At 40.5% G+C, this 15,392-nt stretch overlaps 1 protein-coding gene across 13 annotated transcripts in view; it reads left to right on the top strand.

The window, feature by feature from the left end:
• The window catches only part of LRRC3B (leucine rich repeat containing 3B), a 151,549-nt gene that overhangs the window by 73,366 nt on the left and 62,791 nt on the right, over positions 1 to 15,392 (top strand). For 4 of the 13 annotated variants that reach the window (XM_027582142.2, XM_027582131.2, XM_027582130.2 and 1 more), the window contains exon 2: positions 3,364 to 3,464. The exons of 8 other annotated variants lie outside the window; for them this stretch is intronic. Coding sequence is in view for 1 of the 5 variants with exons in the window: in XM_027582141.2 (XP_027437942.2) it covers positions 3,364 to 3,394 (31 nt within the window). In the remaining 4 variants the exon portion in view is untranslated. Of the gene's footprint in view, positions 1 to 923; positions 942 to 3,363; positions 3,465 to 15,392 lie in introns of those variants that run through there. One more of the 13 variants, XM_027582129.2, reaches the window with a different exon arrangement.

Here is a 15,392-nt window from a genome sequence, read left to right as displayed (position 1 = left end):
GTGAGTTAAGTCACCCAGAGATACCTGAATGTCCTTACCTGCCTTTTCAGTTTTGACACTAGATGGGGGAAGAGAAATGTAGGAGTGTTTTTACCCCTTCGTTCTGTGAAAAACATGAAGGAGCTTGACATTCCATTTTGGAAGTCTGTATGTCAGAGATCCAGCTGAAAGTTATTGATTGCTTCTGCGTGGACTCAGGACCACGGGGAAAGGCATATTCAACCTCTGTGATATGTGCTGGTGGTTTCTTTGAAGTGGCAGAGAATTGTCTGAAAGGAAGTCAGCTGCACAAAGTTTTAGTCAGAGTCAAAGCCTGCACTTGGATTTCTGGAATTTCTCCTCTTTGATCCCTGTCCATTCCAGGCTGGCTTTGATCATACAGACTTTTAAGGAAATGATCGAACCTTGGTAGAATCAGATCATTTCTAGTCGAGGGGCCAGGCTGGGTGGATGTTGGCTTTCCCATAGCAGAGGGGTGAGTATGCAACTAGCCTACTTCCTCAGGCCTGGTTAAAAGTGCTCTGTAATTGCAGCTCTGTGAAAACCTCAGGCCTAGTATAATACACTGAACCTTCCTATTATTCTGATTTTGTGTTACTTTTATTTGTTTTGCTGTATTGCCTGATTCAACTTGATCATGAGAAGCTTCAAAGAGGCAGGCACAGGCAGGCCTTGAAGTAAGGACACCTGATTTTTAAAAGCATATCATTTCTGGATCTTGACCTCACTGCAGAGATCTTATGATTTCTGCTTTAGATGCTGACCTGAGTTTATTTTACTCTCCTCTAAACCCCAAACCACCTGGGTCTTCAGGACTGAAGTGTCTGGTGCTGCTGTAGCTCTCATCCTTTGTTGGTGTCTGGGGTCCTCAGTCCTAACCACTGCAGCAGCCAAATCGCAGAGGAACCAAAGTCCCACTCTTCTGAGATGGATTTGAAACAGTTAAGTCTATTGAATTAACATTGTAGGTGATATAGCACATTTGACAGTAAAGAGGTATTGAAGCCCTAACCCCTAACGTGACTGTATTTGGGAGGTAATTAGGTTTAGGTGAGGACATGAGGGTGGGCCCCTCATCATGGGATTAGTGCCCTTTATAAGAAAAGATACCAGTGAGGTTGCCTCCTCTCTTTCCACCCACATCCACTGAGGAACAGTCTTGTGAGGATACAGCAAGAACAAGGCCAACAACAACCCAAGGAGAGACCCCTCACAAGACAATGGCCATGCTGTCCCCTTGGCTGTGATATTTTGTTACTGCAGCGCAAGAAGACTAATACGGGAGATTACTATAGGTTAGTCTGGGCACCTAGCCACCTTGTGAAACATTTCTTTGAGCAAAGACCTGCCTGTGTTTATACCACTGAATGTGATGTTCACCACCAGCCAGGTACATAGTAGGCATTCATTAACAACTTGTCAAATGAACGAACACAAATGAATGGAGTGACAAACATCCAATTTAGAAACAAACATTTGGAAAAAAATTCTTTCAAGTATTGGGGATTTTCTGCAGTCATGGTTTGAGCTGAAGGAAAAATAAATTTTTTGAGTAAACTGTGTGTGGGGTGTGTGTATGTATGTATATACCAAGCTGTTAACAGCTTGCACTTTTTTACTAGCCCACCCCATGGAGACATAATGATAGTAAAATAAATACAGTCAGCATGCTTTCCTATTTACCCAGCATGCAAGCAAGTGACTATTTCCAAGCATTTGCAATTTCATCAAGGTCTCCTAGAACCATTCTCCATAAAGAGATGCTGAGTTGGGTTGCTGACCTACCAAAACCTAATTACCTGAAGTTTAGTAAAAGAAAAAAGAAAAGTCATTTCTTTTTAAGAAAGTCACCGAACCTCTATATTGGAAAGGAATTCTGAGGTCCCTTTGGATTTCAAATCCTTAATGGGCAAGTTGCCATGGAAGGATGTAATTTTCCTGACAAAATGGTGGCTTTAGAGTTTTTTCTCGTTGTTTGAGAAATCCCTCAGACACCGTGAGGTGTTTGCTCCATGGCTTTTGCCATTGGAGAACGGAGAAGCTATTTCCTCAAGATGCTATTCATCTTTATTCATATCTGGGTGCAGATGAGTTCAGAATGTGTGGGTGTGGGATTTGAAGAGTGAAGTACTTAGGTAACAGTTGGTGTGCCAGTTGTGTAATGAAGAAAATGTATTGACAATATTAAATTGGGGGCTGAAGCTGGCTTTTGGTGTTAAAAAAAAAAAAAAAGAACAAAATTTCCAAAAGTGACAGCATTGTTTTTATGCCAGCGTGTTTCTAAATGTTGGGACAACAGTGCCGAGAAATATGGGTCTTCAACATTTGTTGCTTTCTTCTGTCTCACCTGGTTTTACCCTGTAAGTCCCACATCGCTTTCTTTTAAATTGGAAGGTGTTGCAGTGTTTCTAAATATACATTCATATTGTACTTAACTGAGGGAAATAGGTTCAGTAATAACAGGCAAGATTTTAATTCTCTTTGCATATTGCAGGTGGAAGAGCCAACTGGTTTCTAGAAAAATTGATGGTAATTTATTGAGTCACTAAGAAGTTACTGTTCACTTCCCAAGCTCCAAAACCTCTAATTCATCATCAACTTCTAGGGTGTTAACGGGTGAAATTGTGCACCTTTACTTCTTTTTAAAAAGTAGTGTTTTTTTCTCTACTTTGCCTCTTTTTGGTGCTAATAACAGAGAGACTAATACAGAGAAACCTTTCTCCTCAGTGTGGGTAGAGTAGGGGTGGTGAACATGACTGTGACCAGTGCCAGGTAACATTTGTGGATTCTACCTGTAGCAGGTGTTTCTGGTAAATACACATGGATGTTCAGGGTCCTGGATTAGTAATGCAATGCCTAGTTCAGAGGATTTTAACCATTTTTCTTGCTATGTATCCTTTTGGAAGTCTGGTAAAACCTCTGTACTCTTTCTTATTTTTTTAATGTAAAATAAACATTTTTAGTTTGTTTAAATTAAATCTAAAATATTTTAAATGTAAAAATTAAAGTACATAAGATTACAAAGAACCGTAACAACAACAAAAATACCCACAAAACACTGATTCTCAGGGATTCCTGGAATCTCTGTCACACTGAACTTACAATATTATGCGTGACCTGTATCATTGCCAAATCTGTCATCGCTATTAAAAAAATCACTTTAAATGACACACTTCAGTAGTTAGCTTCACCATCCGATGTGTTTGAACTTGCCTGGTCTAGACTTGTAGCCCACATACCTGTCATATTTCAAAAGGCAGTGCTAGCTTATGAAGAATTAAACATTCTCATTTAGACTGGCCAGTTTTGCAAAACTATAACAAATAATTTAAATGGTTGACTACTTTCTGTTTATCCACAAAGAATAAATAAGTGTAGGTGGGGCAGCCATTAAGCAACCCAGATGTCTGGACCACTGACTGAGAAGATGCACCTTTTCCCTTTTGTGGCTGAATGACTACCAGGTGAGAAGTTGACCGATAATTGTCTCTCTTTATTAGGAGGGGTTATGAGCAGGAGGAATTAACTATTATGATTTTAAAGTTGTGATATGCATAAATGATATTTCAGGATTTCTGAACAACTGTGTTGCTATATATAAAAAAAAGTTGTGATTTTTATTGGTGATATCAGATACTGATGACAGTATTGTAGTCTGTTGTTTGTCTTTAGAATTGAAGAAAATGCCAAATTCCAGTTGTTGATCAGTGTGGGGGGGGGCGGTCAGAAAAGACGTCCCACAGTTGTGGATCCCCTGCACTGTAGTCATGGCCTTTCAATGGGGGACCATGAACCCGAAGTCAGAACCCTCTGTCTTAAGGTGTGAGTCAATGCCTGATAACATGGGAAATAACAATGAGAGCAGTTTTCAGACAGATGAAACCCAGAGAAGGGGTTAGAAAAGAACGTTACTGTCTGGTAATTTATTTAACAAACATGCCAAAATTCGACCTAAAGAGTGTGGTTGGCTTAGTAACTAGTCTCTTTGGAGAGAGATGCCTTTGCCTTTATTCAGGAGAGCACTGGGTCTTCTTTGAGAGCCAATGGCATAATGTTGTGAATAGTCTCATCAGTATGAATTCTTAAGCTGTTTAAGGGCGGGTTTGGTGTTTTGAAATAAGCCAAAGTCATTTGAAGTAAGACTGCTAAAGGTAGACGGTGATCAGGTGTGTAAACACCAGACTGGAACTTGAAAATTTGAGGCTTCTTTTCAGAAGGGACTCATTAGCTGTCCTGGAGGCTGCTCCATCGTTGGGGAGGCAGGTAGGGATGAGATCTGGAAAAGATTGAGTTTCCAAAATGATAGCATCCTTGGAATCTGCCTGCAGTCCCCGGGGGGACTAATTTATAGAGGAACGTTCATTTCCCTCTATAAAGTAATGTTCCAAGATGGTTTCATAATATTTAATGACAATATTCAGTAGTCACATTCTATACCATCTTAAATGGAACTGCGCTCTCCAATAGAAATATAATGCTATCTCTTACAGAATTTAAAATTTTCCAGTAGCCACATGAAACATGTAAAAAGAAAAAGGTGAAATTAAGTTTAATAATGTTTTTTACTTAACGCAGCATATCCAAAATTATCATTTTAACATATGATCGAGTTAAAATTTATTGTTTTTTTTTTTCATACCAAGTCTATGAAACTAGTGTGTATTTTATACAGCACATTGCACTTTGGAAACTGAGTTTTCATCAGAAACACTTGACCTATGTTCAAATTTCACAAAATTGACAATTGAAAAAGCAGGTTCACATATCCACGTTGTTTCAAATATACTTGAATGTTTTCCAATAACTGGCATTATTGGGTTTTAAATTTACATTAATCACAAATTAAATTAAACATTTAGCTCCTCAATCATGGGAGCCATGTTCCAGGTGCTCGGTAGCCACTGCGACTAGTGGTTACTGTACCGGGTGGTGTGGGTCTAGATTATATGGGGAAACAATGCGAGCAAGATCCATAAGCACAGTGTGGACATTTAGACTCTGGAAAACTTGGGAGTTGCTTGTCCTTCCAGTTTTTTTGTCCTTTCTATGAAATAGTTCTTTTGGTCTTCTTGTTAATCCAGTATCTTCCCGAAAGCTCCCCATCCATTTAGGATCCATTTATATGACCCTCCAAAGGGCCTTTCCTAATGAGTATTTACCATTTACATCTGGGCGCACCATATGGTCTCTGCTTCATAGATGGGAGGTTCCAGGATGAGTAGAGATGATTGGATGAAGAAAAGAAGTTAATACCCTGGCTCCAGGTTCTTATGACTAAGCACTTAAACCACGGGAGTAAAGTTTCCTGACTCTAAGCCCCCTGGATGCACCTCTGATTCTGATTCTGAAGACTTGGGGTGGGTCTCACAAAACTGCCTTTTCATCAAGTCTTCCTTGCTCTCCCTGAATCTCCTGATTCAGCCCAGCCTAATCTAGTAACTGCTGCCCTGAGCAGCCCTCCCCTCTGCTGTATTATTTTTGCTAATGGGTCATAAAGTGTGTTCTGAGAACCCCTTTCATCAGAATAGCCTGTGTTTTGTTGAAGTAAAGGGTTCTAGGCCCTGCCCCAAACCAGCAAAGTCAGAATAGCTTCGTCTGTGGAGCTGAGAATCTGCATTTTTAATAAGCTCCTTAAGTAATCCTTGTGCCTAGTGATTTTAAAAATCACTGCTTTATGCACACTCCTCCCCAGCTTGGACATAGGAAATTCTTTGATCTCACCCTTTCTCATTCTGTCTTTCCCCATGTCTGATGTTTAGAAATCCACTGTCACATTTATTCCATCTCCCCTGTGTTCAGGTCATTTAACAAATACACATTTATTCCAGGGACCGGGAATACAAAGATATAGACTGTGAGATTCTGTCTTGGACCTCTGAGAATGTGTGGACATAGGAGGGAGAGAGAGATCTATGGAAAGCTGAACTCATAAAGAAAGCATTACAGGCAGAGTGTGACATGTATGTGCTAGGAGCAGTGAGGTCAGAGAGAAAAGAGTCGTATTTGCTTGGGCTGTGAGTTGGTGAGAATGGCTTCAAAGGGGCTTTAGAGATGCTGGATGGATTGAGGGAAAGATCAAACTGATATTGCACCTGACAGAGAGAGGAGGGGCAGGAGACCCGGAGAACCTAATATGAATTAGGATAGGAACAGGGAAGCAGGGCTATCATGAATGAGGGATTTACTGTATGGAGGATCCCAAGCAGTTTTCGTTTATGTGGATTATATTATCCTCATCTCCCATATTAGAAATTAAAATTGAGATATTAACAAAATGATTACTAATTCATTAAAATAACAATAATAAACCCATTACATATTAACATAAAAACACATTTTTATGAAAAATAATTTATTTTCCAGAATGAAAATTCAGTGAGAAGAGTGACATCTTTATACATTTCTGTACATCTCTAACATCTGGCTTAATAGAAGACAGTCTGATTCTCATATCTGCTTCTGGATTCACTCTGTTGTGATATCCCATGTCAGAAAAACCTTTGGAAAACTACCCCATATACTTATGATAGAATAAACATAGAAAAGGCAAATCACATCTTTAATATTATATCTGTAGTGTTATGGAAATAGTCTATATCATATCTACAGTTAAATCATGTCTACAGTATCATGGAAAGAGTCTCGTCTTAATGTAAGGGTTTTGGGGACCCCCCCAGGAGTCCCTGGACCACACCGTGAGAGTCATTGGTGTAGAGGGTGGCTTGGCGCGCAGGCAAGGGGAGAGACCTTGTAACAGTATAGGGGAGGAAGATGAGGGCCTGCACCAAGGGGTGAAGGAGAAGAGTGAATGGAAGAGACAGACTCTAGGGAGACAGATGCCACAGAACTTAGTAACCAATTGCGTGTTGGGATGAAAGAAAAGCGAGAGCCCATGAGAGCATCCTGGGCCAATGGATAGCTGGGTATCTACCAGCTGCCAGTACAGGTGTGGGCTGTTCCCCAACCTATCCCTGACCCACCCAGGCCTTCTGCTCCACAAGGCTTTACCGGAAGTAAAAAGGAGGTGGGAGGTCTAGCCCTAGAATACTTTTCTGGAGGTCTGATGCTGAGTTTTTAGAGTAGGATTATACATTTGTCAAAACTAAGATGGGTAGAACTGCTAGAAGCATTTGAGTGTGGGCTGGCCTAGACTATATGTTTTACATATGAAGGGACACAGGGAAAGATGATTGTTTGGTGAGTAGCCAAGATGACAGAGGTGAGGTTCAGAGAATGCCCTTCTCTTGGAGGCTGGGAACATTTGTGATTAAAAGAGCATTTAGGAGGGATTCAGGAAGCCAGAATGTGGTTGTGTGTGTGTGTGTGTGTGTGTGTTTATATATATGTATATGTATGTGATTATATGTGTGTGTACAAATATGGTTTTATATGTGTAATGGTGTATATATGTATGGTTTTATATATTTTAAAAAAACTGTATAGGTTCAGGCCTCAGCATGAGGTATGGAATGAACTGGCCCTGGGGATCTGAAGTTGTAGATGAAGTTCCTGTGGTTTGCCACCGACTAGCACTGTGACCTTGGACAACCCAGCCATCATCCCTGGGCCTCAGTCTCCTTCTGGCAGATGTAGAGGGGTATGAAATATCAGGAATTCTGTGATCCAATAGGCGTATTTTACAGGCCACAAAGAGTGATCTTCTGGAGGACACAGTGATTCCTTCCATCAGTGTCTGAGTTTGCTTGAGTAGCATTTTCCTGAGCCTGTTTCCATCTTGCCTATTGAGGGCCTGGGAAATGAATAGAGAAGCAATCAATCTGGTGTCAGGGGACTGGAGATAGCAGCTGTGCCTCTCAGGAATTGCAGGACTTGTCATTTGTTTGAATGTTGTCCCTGGCTTGGCATGACAACCTTGGCACCTTCTTGTTTCCTTAGTTCTTCAGAAGGCCTTTTATGCCAACTCTGTCTACACACACATGCACGACACACACAGCAATATGGCCATACTCCACTCAGTATTTCCCCAAGAAGCCCACTTTGGTATGGGAAATCATTTTAGATGTGCATAAATTTGCTTTGGGTATTTTTGTGTACTTTGATAGGTATTAGAAAAATATAGCAAGCATAGCAAAACCATTTTTATGGATATTATTTCTTAGGATGATAGTTTAAATAAATAGATCAAATTAAAGTAAAGGATTGCATAAATGCTAACACAAGTCGAACCCGGATATAACAAAATTCTTTGAAGGTGGTATGTGAGTGACTGATATGTGGGAAGCACTAACTTGATTGCACTGATGAGGCTTTTAACAGATGGAGGAGACTCTTCCAACAGGTAAGACCAGATACCTATGTCAGAAGTGTTCTTATTCTTCATTGGCTTGGTATTTCAGCCTAAATATTCCTTTTGGGAACCATAATTACTTCACATCTACTTTATATTGGTCATGTTAGGTACTTAGAATGAGAGACTTTGACCTGGATATAATTAGAGGAAAAAATCGGGTGATTTAAAATGAAAGGAAATTCTGTAAAACAGCTGGGCTAGAACACTACAAAAATGTCAGTGTTGTAAAGGGCCAAAAATAAACAAATAAACATGGCTGGGGAACCATTCTAGATTAAAGGAGACTCAAGAAAGATGACAACTAAATATAATGCATGATACTCAATTGGACCCCAGATCAAAAATAAGAAGTTATAAGGGACATTTAGGGACATTGAAGGGACTTGAAAACCAACTGCTTATTAGAAAATTGTATAGTTATAAATTTTACATGTCCTGAGTGTGATAATTGCAGTAGAGGCAACTATTCTTGGTCTAAGGAGATTTATGCTCAATTATTTAGGGATGAAGTACATCAATGTCTGCAATGAACCCTCAAATAATTCAAGCCAAATATACATAGATCTTCACTTGTGCGCCTAATGCCCATGTATACACACACCACACACATGCATGTGTGTACACATAGACACACATGCACACATTCGCACATGTGTACTCACATATGTACAAGAAGAGGGAAAACAAATGTGACAGAATATTTATTTATGTTTTATTTTTTTTAAAGATTTATTTATTTATTTTGAGAGAGTGAGAATGAGAGAGAGAGAGAGCACACATGAGAGGGGGGAGGGCCAGAGGGAGAAGCAGGTTCCTCGCTGAGCAGGGAGCCTGATGCGGGACTCGATCCCGGGACTCCAGGATCATGACCTGAGCCGAAGGCAGTCGCTTAACCAACTGAGCCACCCAGGCGCCCTATTTATGTTTTAAAAAGACTCATTTATTTATTTATTTGAGAGATATAGAGAGAGCGGGGAAGAGGCAGAGGGAGAGGGAGAAGCAGACTCCCTGCTGAACATGGAGCCCAATGCGGGACTCGACCTCAGGACCCTGAGATCATGACCTGAGCTGCAATCAAGAGTCCAGTGTTTAACCAACTGAGCCCCCCAAGGCACCCTGCGACAGAATATTTAACAGCCAGTCAGTCTACTGTGTTCATGGTGCAATTCTTGCACCCTTTCTGAAGTCTTAGACCTTACAATTCAAAGTTAAATTGTTCAAATTGAAGTTCAAAATAAAGAGTTGCAGAAAAATATTAGACTTTCAGAGGTAGAGAAGTCTCAGAGATGATGTACAATTTTCATTGTGCAGATCAAGAAGTAGGTGCTGAAGAGTTGGATGACAGTTTTCTTGAGCTTACTCAGGAGCATGCTTACTTTAGTGTGGAGAATGAAAATTGCCCTGCAGCTCTTCCACAGCTAAGGTTCTCTCCACCAAGTAACTGGTGGACATACAGCCAGTCTCTCATCAGCAGGTGGTTCATGGTGACTGCCTGGATTCTTGCTTGCGTAGCCTTCACTGTTACAGCTGGTAAAACAACACGCTTGCACACAGAATAGCCTCTGCTCTTATATAATGAGATTTTTGTGAAGTCCAAAGTCTTCAGTTCATATTTATTCAGTGCCTACTCCAGGCATTGTTCCTAGGGGCTGGTGGAGGATGGTCAAAATTCTACTTCTCATGGGAGATCATGTTCTGGGATGGGAGGGATGGAAGTAGCCAGGCAAGTAATGAAAATTAATTGGGCAATTTCAAAACTTGTTTCATCTTAATAAAGAAAAAGAAAATTATGAGGGTAACAAGACAGGGAGTGATGAAGTGGGGGGAGATAGGATGGTTGTGGAAGGCTTCTCCAAAGAGATGGCCCATCATTAAGATCACGAGGGAGAGTATTTTATTTTACATGTTTGTGCTATTTATTCCTAATTCTCCTGGCCTTTAAGTTGGATGTCAAGGTTAAGGGTCTTCTGAAACCCAACTGTTCTGCCAGGCTGCCACAGGGTCTGTGTTGGTCCATGCCAAGTGACCAGAATGGAGCCAACACGTGGATGTGCTCTTGCTCTCGCATGTGTCATCATTCTCTGGGTGGTGAGTCCAGGTGTTCTCTGTGCACTTCTCATCTATATGGTGGACTTTCTAAAAGGTTAAATCCAAAAGCCACAGAAAGGCTCATACTGACCCATGGTGATGAAAGTGAGTTATTGTCCCCAAATAATCCTGCAGAGGAAGCCTTTTTCAATAATGCCATATTGGCACCCCTCTGAATTACTATCTTCTTTTGCTAATTCAGTATGACAGGTTTCTAAAGCAATTTGAGCTCAGGTAAAAGCAGTGTCAGAGAGAGTATTCAAACTTGCTTAAAGGAAGGTGATGGAAAGAACTTATATTGTATTCTCCTTGCAACAGTAATCAAGATCCATTTGGACTCATTTCCTAGATGCATTAAATAGGCTTTATTTTTTTTTCTTTTCCAGTCACCTTTCTAGTTTCATCTCATAACTATATTCTATCTTCAGTGCTTGAATTTGCCTCAGAGTGTAGAGACAGTCAGCTGATTCTTTAGACCAGAGGCCGCCAAAGACAGGAAGTGAAGACAATATTCCTTTGCATTTAGAGAAATTGCAACTTTTAAAATTTGGGCCAAAATTTGCCCCTCCTAGAAAATCACTCAGGACATAGGCCAGCAGGTAAAAAGGATCTTGTTTGGGATTCAGAATATTATTTTTCCTTCTCTTTCCCATTTCTACCTGGGTGAACCGAAGTTGGCCTTCTAGATGGCAGGGTGTGGGCCAGGCAGCATGGCATAGTATAAGATATACAGGATTTGGACTCAGGGAACCTGGTGTGAGTCCCAGCCCCCGCCACTTAGGTGACTGGTGAACTTGGTTCAAAGCCTGGCCCATAGTAAACACTCAACAAATATGAGCACTGTTTCCTCCTCCTCCTCCATCTTGTTTCTTTATGCATGGTCATGTACTTCCAAGTAGGATAGCTCCCATCAGTCATGCTGACCTTCTTGCTGTTTATAGGACATGCCACGCAGGTCCCTGCTTCAAAGTTGCTGAATGTGCGCTTCCTTCTGCTTGACATGGCCCTCCCTCAGATCACCCCATCACTTGGTACTCACCTCTTTCAGTTCTCAGCTTGAGTGTCACCCCTAAGAACAGCCTCCTCATCTCTAACATATTGCCCTCATGGATTTTCTTCATGGCTTCTCTCACTATCTTAAGTTATCTAGGTGATTTATTTGTGTTTGATATTTATTATTTGTCTCACTCTCAGCCCTGAGCTCCATGGGAGCAGAGGCCTTGACTATTGTGGGCATAGCAGCATCTGGTACATACTGGTCGCTCAATACGTATTTATTGCATGAAACTCACTGGGGACTCCCTGAGAGGTGGAACAGCCTCACAGGGCTATTCTGCAGATCAGATGGTACAGGTTTCTAAGAGTCCTTTAGAAATTTAACACCATCCAAATAACATTATTATTAAGCCTTCTCCACCTCATCCATGAAGTACCCCTTCCATTGCCCCAGCCTGAAGTATCCTTTTCATATTCTTACAGTTTTTTCTGTAAAGATCTGGTGTTTGTGACATTGACAAGAGTTTCCCATGAAACCTAGAGGAATTTGAAGCAAGAGAAAAAATAATTCCTCCAGCTTGGAAATTGGCACTCAGCGAACAGTTTACAGGTGTAAGCTTCAATGCTCTAGAGCACACAGAGCATACAGCATCCAAACAATGGCCAGGGTCAGAGGGAGACTGTATTAAGAATTCAAGTTACATACAGCTTCCCTGGGCCAAGTTTAGCTTCAAAAAAATGGCATCATACACCTGGTTTTGGGGAAGCAGGATAATGCAGAGGTTTCAGCTTGGAGGCAAGCGCAGTGGTGCCCCGACCCTTCTTTGTTCCTTGTGTTCTTTCATGACATCAGCACAGTGATGAAGGAAGACAGTGTTGATAATGAGCTGCTGAGTACATCTTGCTTATGTATGGTATCAGGATTTTTTTTTTCATCTACCTACCTTTGTGGAAAATTTTCAACCTTTACTATTTATAACATTTTCAGGCTTCAATCAAGATGTAGTATGTTGGCTTTGAAAGAGCTTGATTTAAATTGTGGAGGGAAAGGAAGAGGTTTCAGAAATCTCCATCCATTATTCATGATGTTTAGAAAGATGGGTTTTTGTAAGTGTGAAAACCATCCTGATAGAGACTGAATCAGGCAGCGAACAATGTTGATTTCACGGTGAAAACCCCTCTCTCTCTGCCACCTTGTAGACACAGTGTGCAGGGCTGCTTGCCTTTTCCACTCCCGACTCTCTCTCCTTTTCCCCAGGAAATTAAAAGGGCTTCTTTACGTTTCAGTGGAAATTGAAATCTCTAGTTTAAGAAACAAACCAAATCTTGAAAAATGTTGGGAAAAATTACTTCACCTGTGACTCTCAAAATGGATGTTCTTCCTGTTTCTCAAAGTGCAAGGATTTTGGTAAACTGAGTCATAAAAGGAGATTGACTACCCAGTCTGTTTCCACTTCTCCCTTCACCAGAAGATCAGAATCCTGCCCTCACCTCCTAGGATGTGGGGTCTTTTTTCTCCCAAGTGAAACTCTTACATAGATGCTCATGTCTACTGAAAAAAAAATGTATGTAGCACAAGGACTTTGATGCAAAATATTTCAATTATATTATTTTGAATTTGAGTGACTTGAAGAATGGACACGAAATTTGTAATAGGGACCATGCCTTAAATTCAGAAAATTATTTATAATAAAGACCAATATACCATCTGTCTAGACTCTTTTAAACTTGCATCTCTCCCTTAAGACAACTCACAGATAAGAGTGAGGCATTTTTCTCTTTTGAAGAGTTGAAGATTTTTTGTAGGGAGCTTTATTTAAAGAGGAGAGGTGAATTAAGTAGCGCAGGAGAAATCACACATTAAGTGCAGCCCTGAAATAGAGCTCATTCTGAGGATTAATTTTGTTCTTTTTTTTTTTTAGTGTTTATAATTGAAGCCACTTATGTTTCCAAGAAAAGAATTAGAAATAGAAGGTAGATCTTACATTTCTGAAGGTTTTCATATTGTATCATCTGACTTAAGGCCAGGCTGTCCCAGTTGGGGCCAACCACCAGATGGAATTTTATTGGAGCTTCATGCAAGTGATTCTTTTGTTTGTTTTCTTGTGTTTGAGGATGGAAAGCTTCTACTGGCTTTTGTGGAGAAACTAACATTAGAGCTCTACCATTCAAAGAGAACTCTTTGCCCCTCTGACTTTTCTAAGTTGTTTCTTTGGGAATGTAGCTCAGAATGTCAGCAAATATAAGGGAATTTGACTAGATGTCAATTGTATGACTACTTTCCCCAGAGCCATATCTTCATGTTCCCCAAATTAAAATTTAATCCAAACTCTGAGTTTTAATTTTGTGATGTTTGACCGTTTGTCTAATGTCATACATTCCATTATATTTGAAGGAGAATTTCCTCAAATTCTTTTATCACTTCTATGCCTGTATCCAAATTTGCTCCTTCTTTACCCCCTTCCTCTACCTCAGTCCCTCATATTACTTCGTATTACCACCAGGTTAATTTTCCTAAAATACCACTTTGATTTGGTTACCCCCTTGCTTAAAGCATGTGGTAACCCTCAGCTGTCAATAAAGTCAAACTCCTTTACCTGCCTTTCAAGGCCACCCATGGCCCCATTCTATTTCCCTTAATATATTCCATGGTGCATCTCAATGTTCATGTTGGACATCATTCAAACTGTTGCTTGACTGTTTAACACACTGCATTTTCTACACCCCTGATGTAGTCTCCACTGAAGACTTCCTCCCTCCTCTTCCTTTTACTCATGCAATGTTATTGCATCTTTGTTTTAAAAAGATTTTATTTCTTTCTTTTAGATAGATAGATTGAGAGAGAGAGAGAGAGAGAGAGAGAGAGAGCGCACAGAGGGGCAGAGGGGCAGGGAGAGGGACAAGCGGTCTTTCCGTTGAGCATGACATGGGCTCAATCTCAGGACCCTGAGGCCAAGACCTAAGCCAAAATCAAGAGTCATACATTCAACTGACTGAGCCATCCAAGCACCCCTCATGCATCCTTTTGAGGCTTGGGTCAAACATTTGCCTTGACCACCCCTAATTAAAGTAATCCCTCCTTTTTAATAAGCTTCTATCTCTTAAATTTATTTGCTGTATGGTTTTTGCCTTTTCTAAGTTGTGTCCAAGCTATGTCTTAAGTCCCAAGACCATGTCTCATAACTTCACAAACCCCTGCTCACTACCTAGCTTGCCATCTTACACATTATAAATATTCAGTCAATATCTGTTATTTGCTCTCAAGAGTGAGGTAATGCTCTTTCTAATAAACATGAAGGCTGGGGGGCTCCATTTCTATGGGCATCAAACAGGCTTTTTTGTTGAGCCTCAGCAAGTGTGTCATTTCACTTTATTTCCAAGATACTGGCTATTGTATTCCAGAGCCTGTAAGGGGTCCATGAAGGAGAGTGTGAAACATACTTAGAAGGCAGGGTCACACTTAGATCTGGAAGTGAGGAGAGAGGGTCACTCAGCTTACCCCATCAGTGGCATGTCTAGGGTGGGACAGGGGGAGTAACATACCCTGGGGGCAGGCATTAAGCAGGTGCACAGAGGAGTTAAAACTGTCATAAAACTCACTGAGTGGTTCTGCTTCTTATTATCACTAAACACTGGCACGTCTAAACAATGTCAATGATAAAATGCTCTTTCCTCCCAAAAATATGTGTTGCTGTGGTTACTGTTAAATGTTAATAATATATGCAAACTCCAAATTAGCACATTATTATTGTTATCTAATAAATGTTGAATTATATATGGATGTTCATTTGGAGAAGTCCCAATATGCTGACTAGCACCCATGGCATCAAGTGTCCACTTAATAAAAAGGACTTAACAGATCTGGGATCCTTCCCTTGCTTCAGGAAGAGTTTGTGTCCTCAGTCCCCGTGGTATCATGTATTCTTGCATTTAAATTGTAGATTTAGAATTAGCAGTGGAAAACAATGATCATAAAAATAAATAGATCTCGAGTTAC

The sequence above is a fragment of the Zalophus californianus genome, chromosome 1 (genome assembly GCF_009762305.2).
Source record: "Zalophus californianus isolate mZalCal1 chromosome 1, mZalCal1.pri.v2, whole genome shotgun sequence".
In the NCBI taxonomy this organism is placed as follows: Eukaryota; Metazoa; Chordata; class Mammalia; order Carnivora; family Otariidae; genus Zalophus; species Zalophus californianus.
This window is presented reverse-complemented; position numbering and strand designations above follow the sequence as displayed.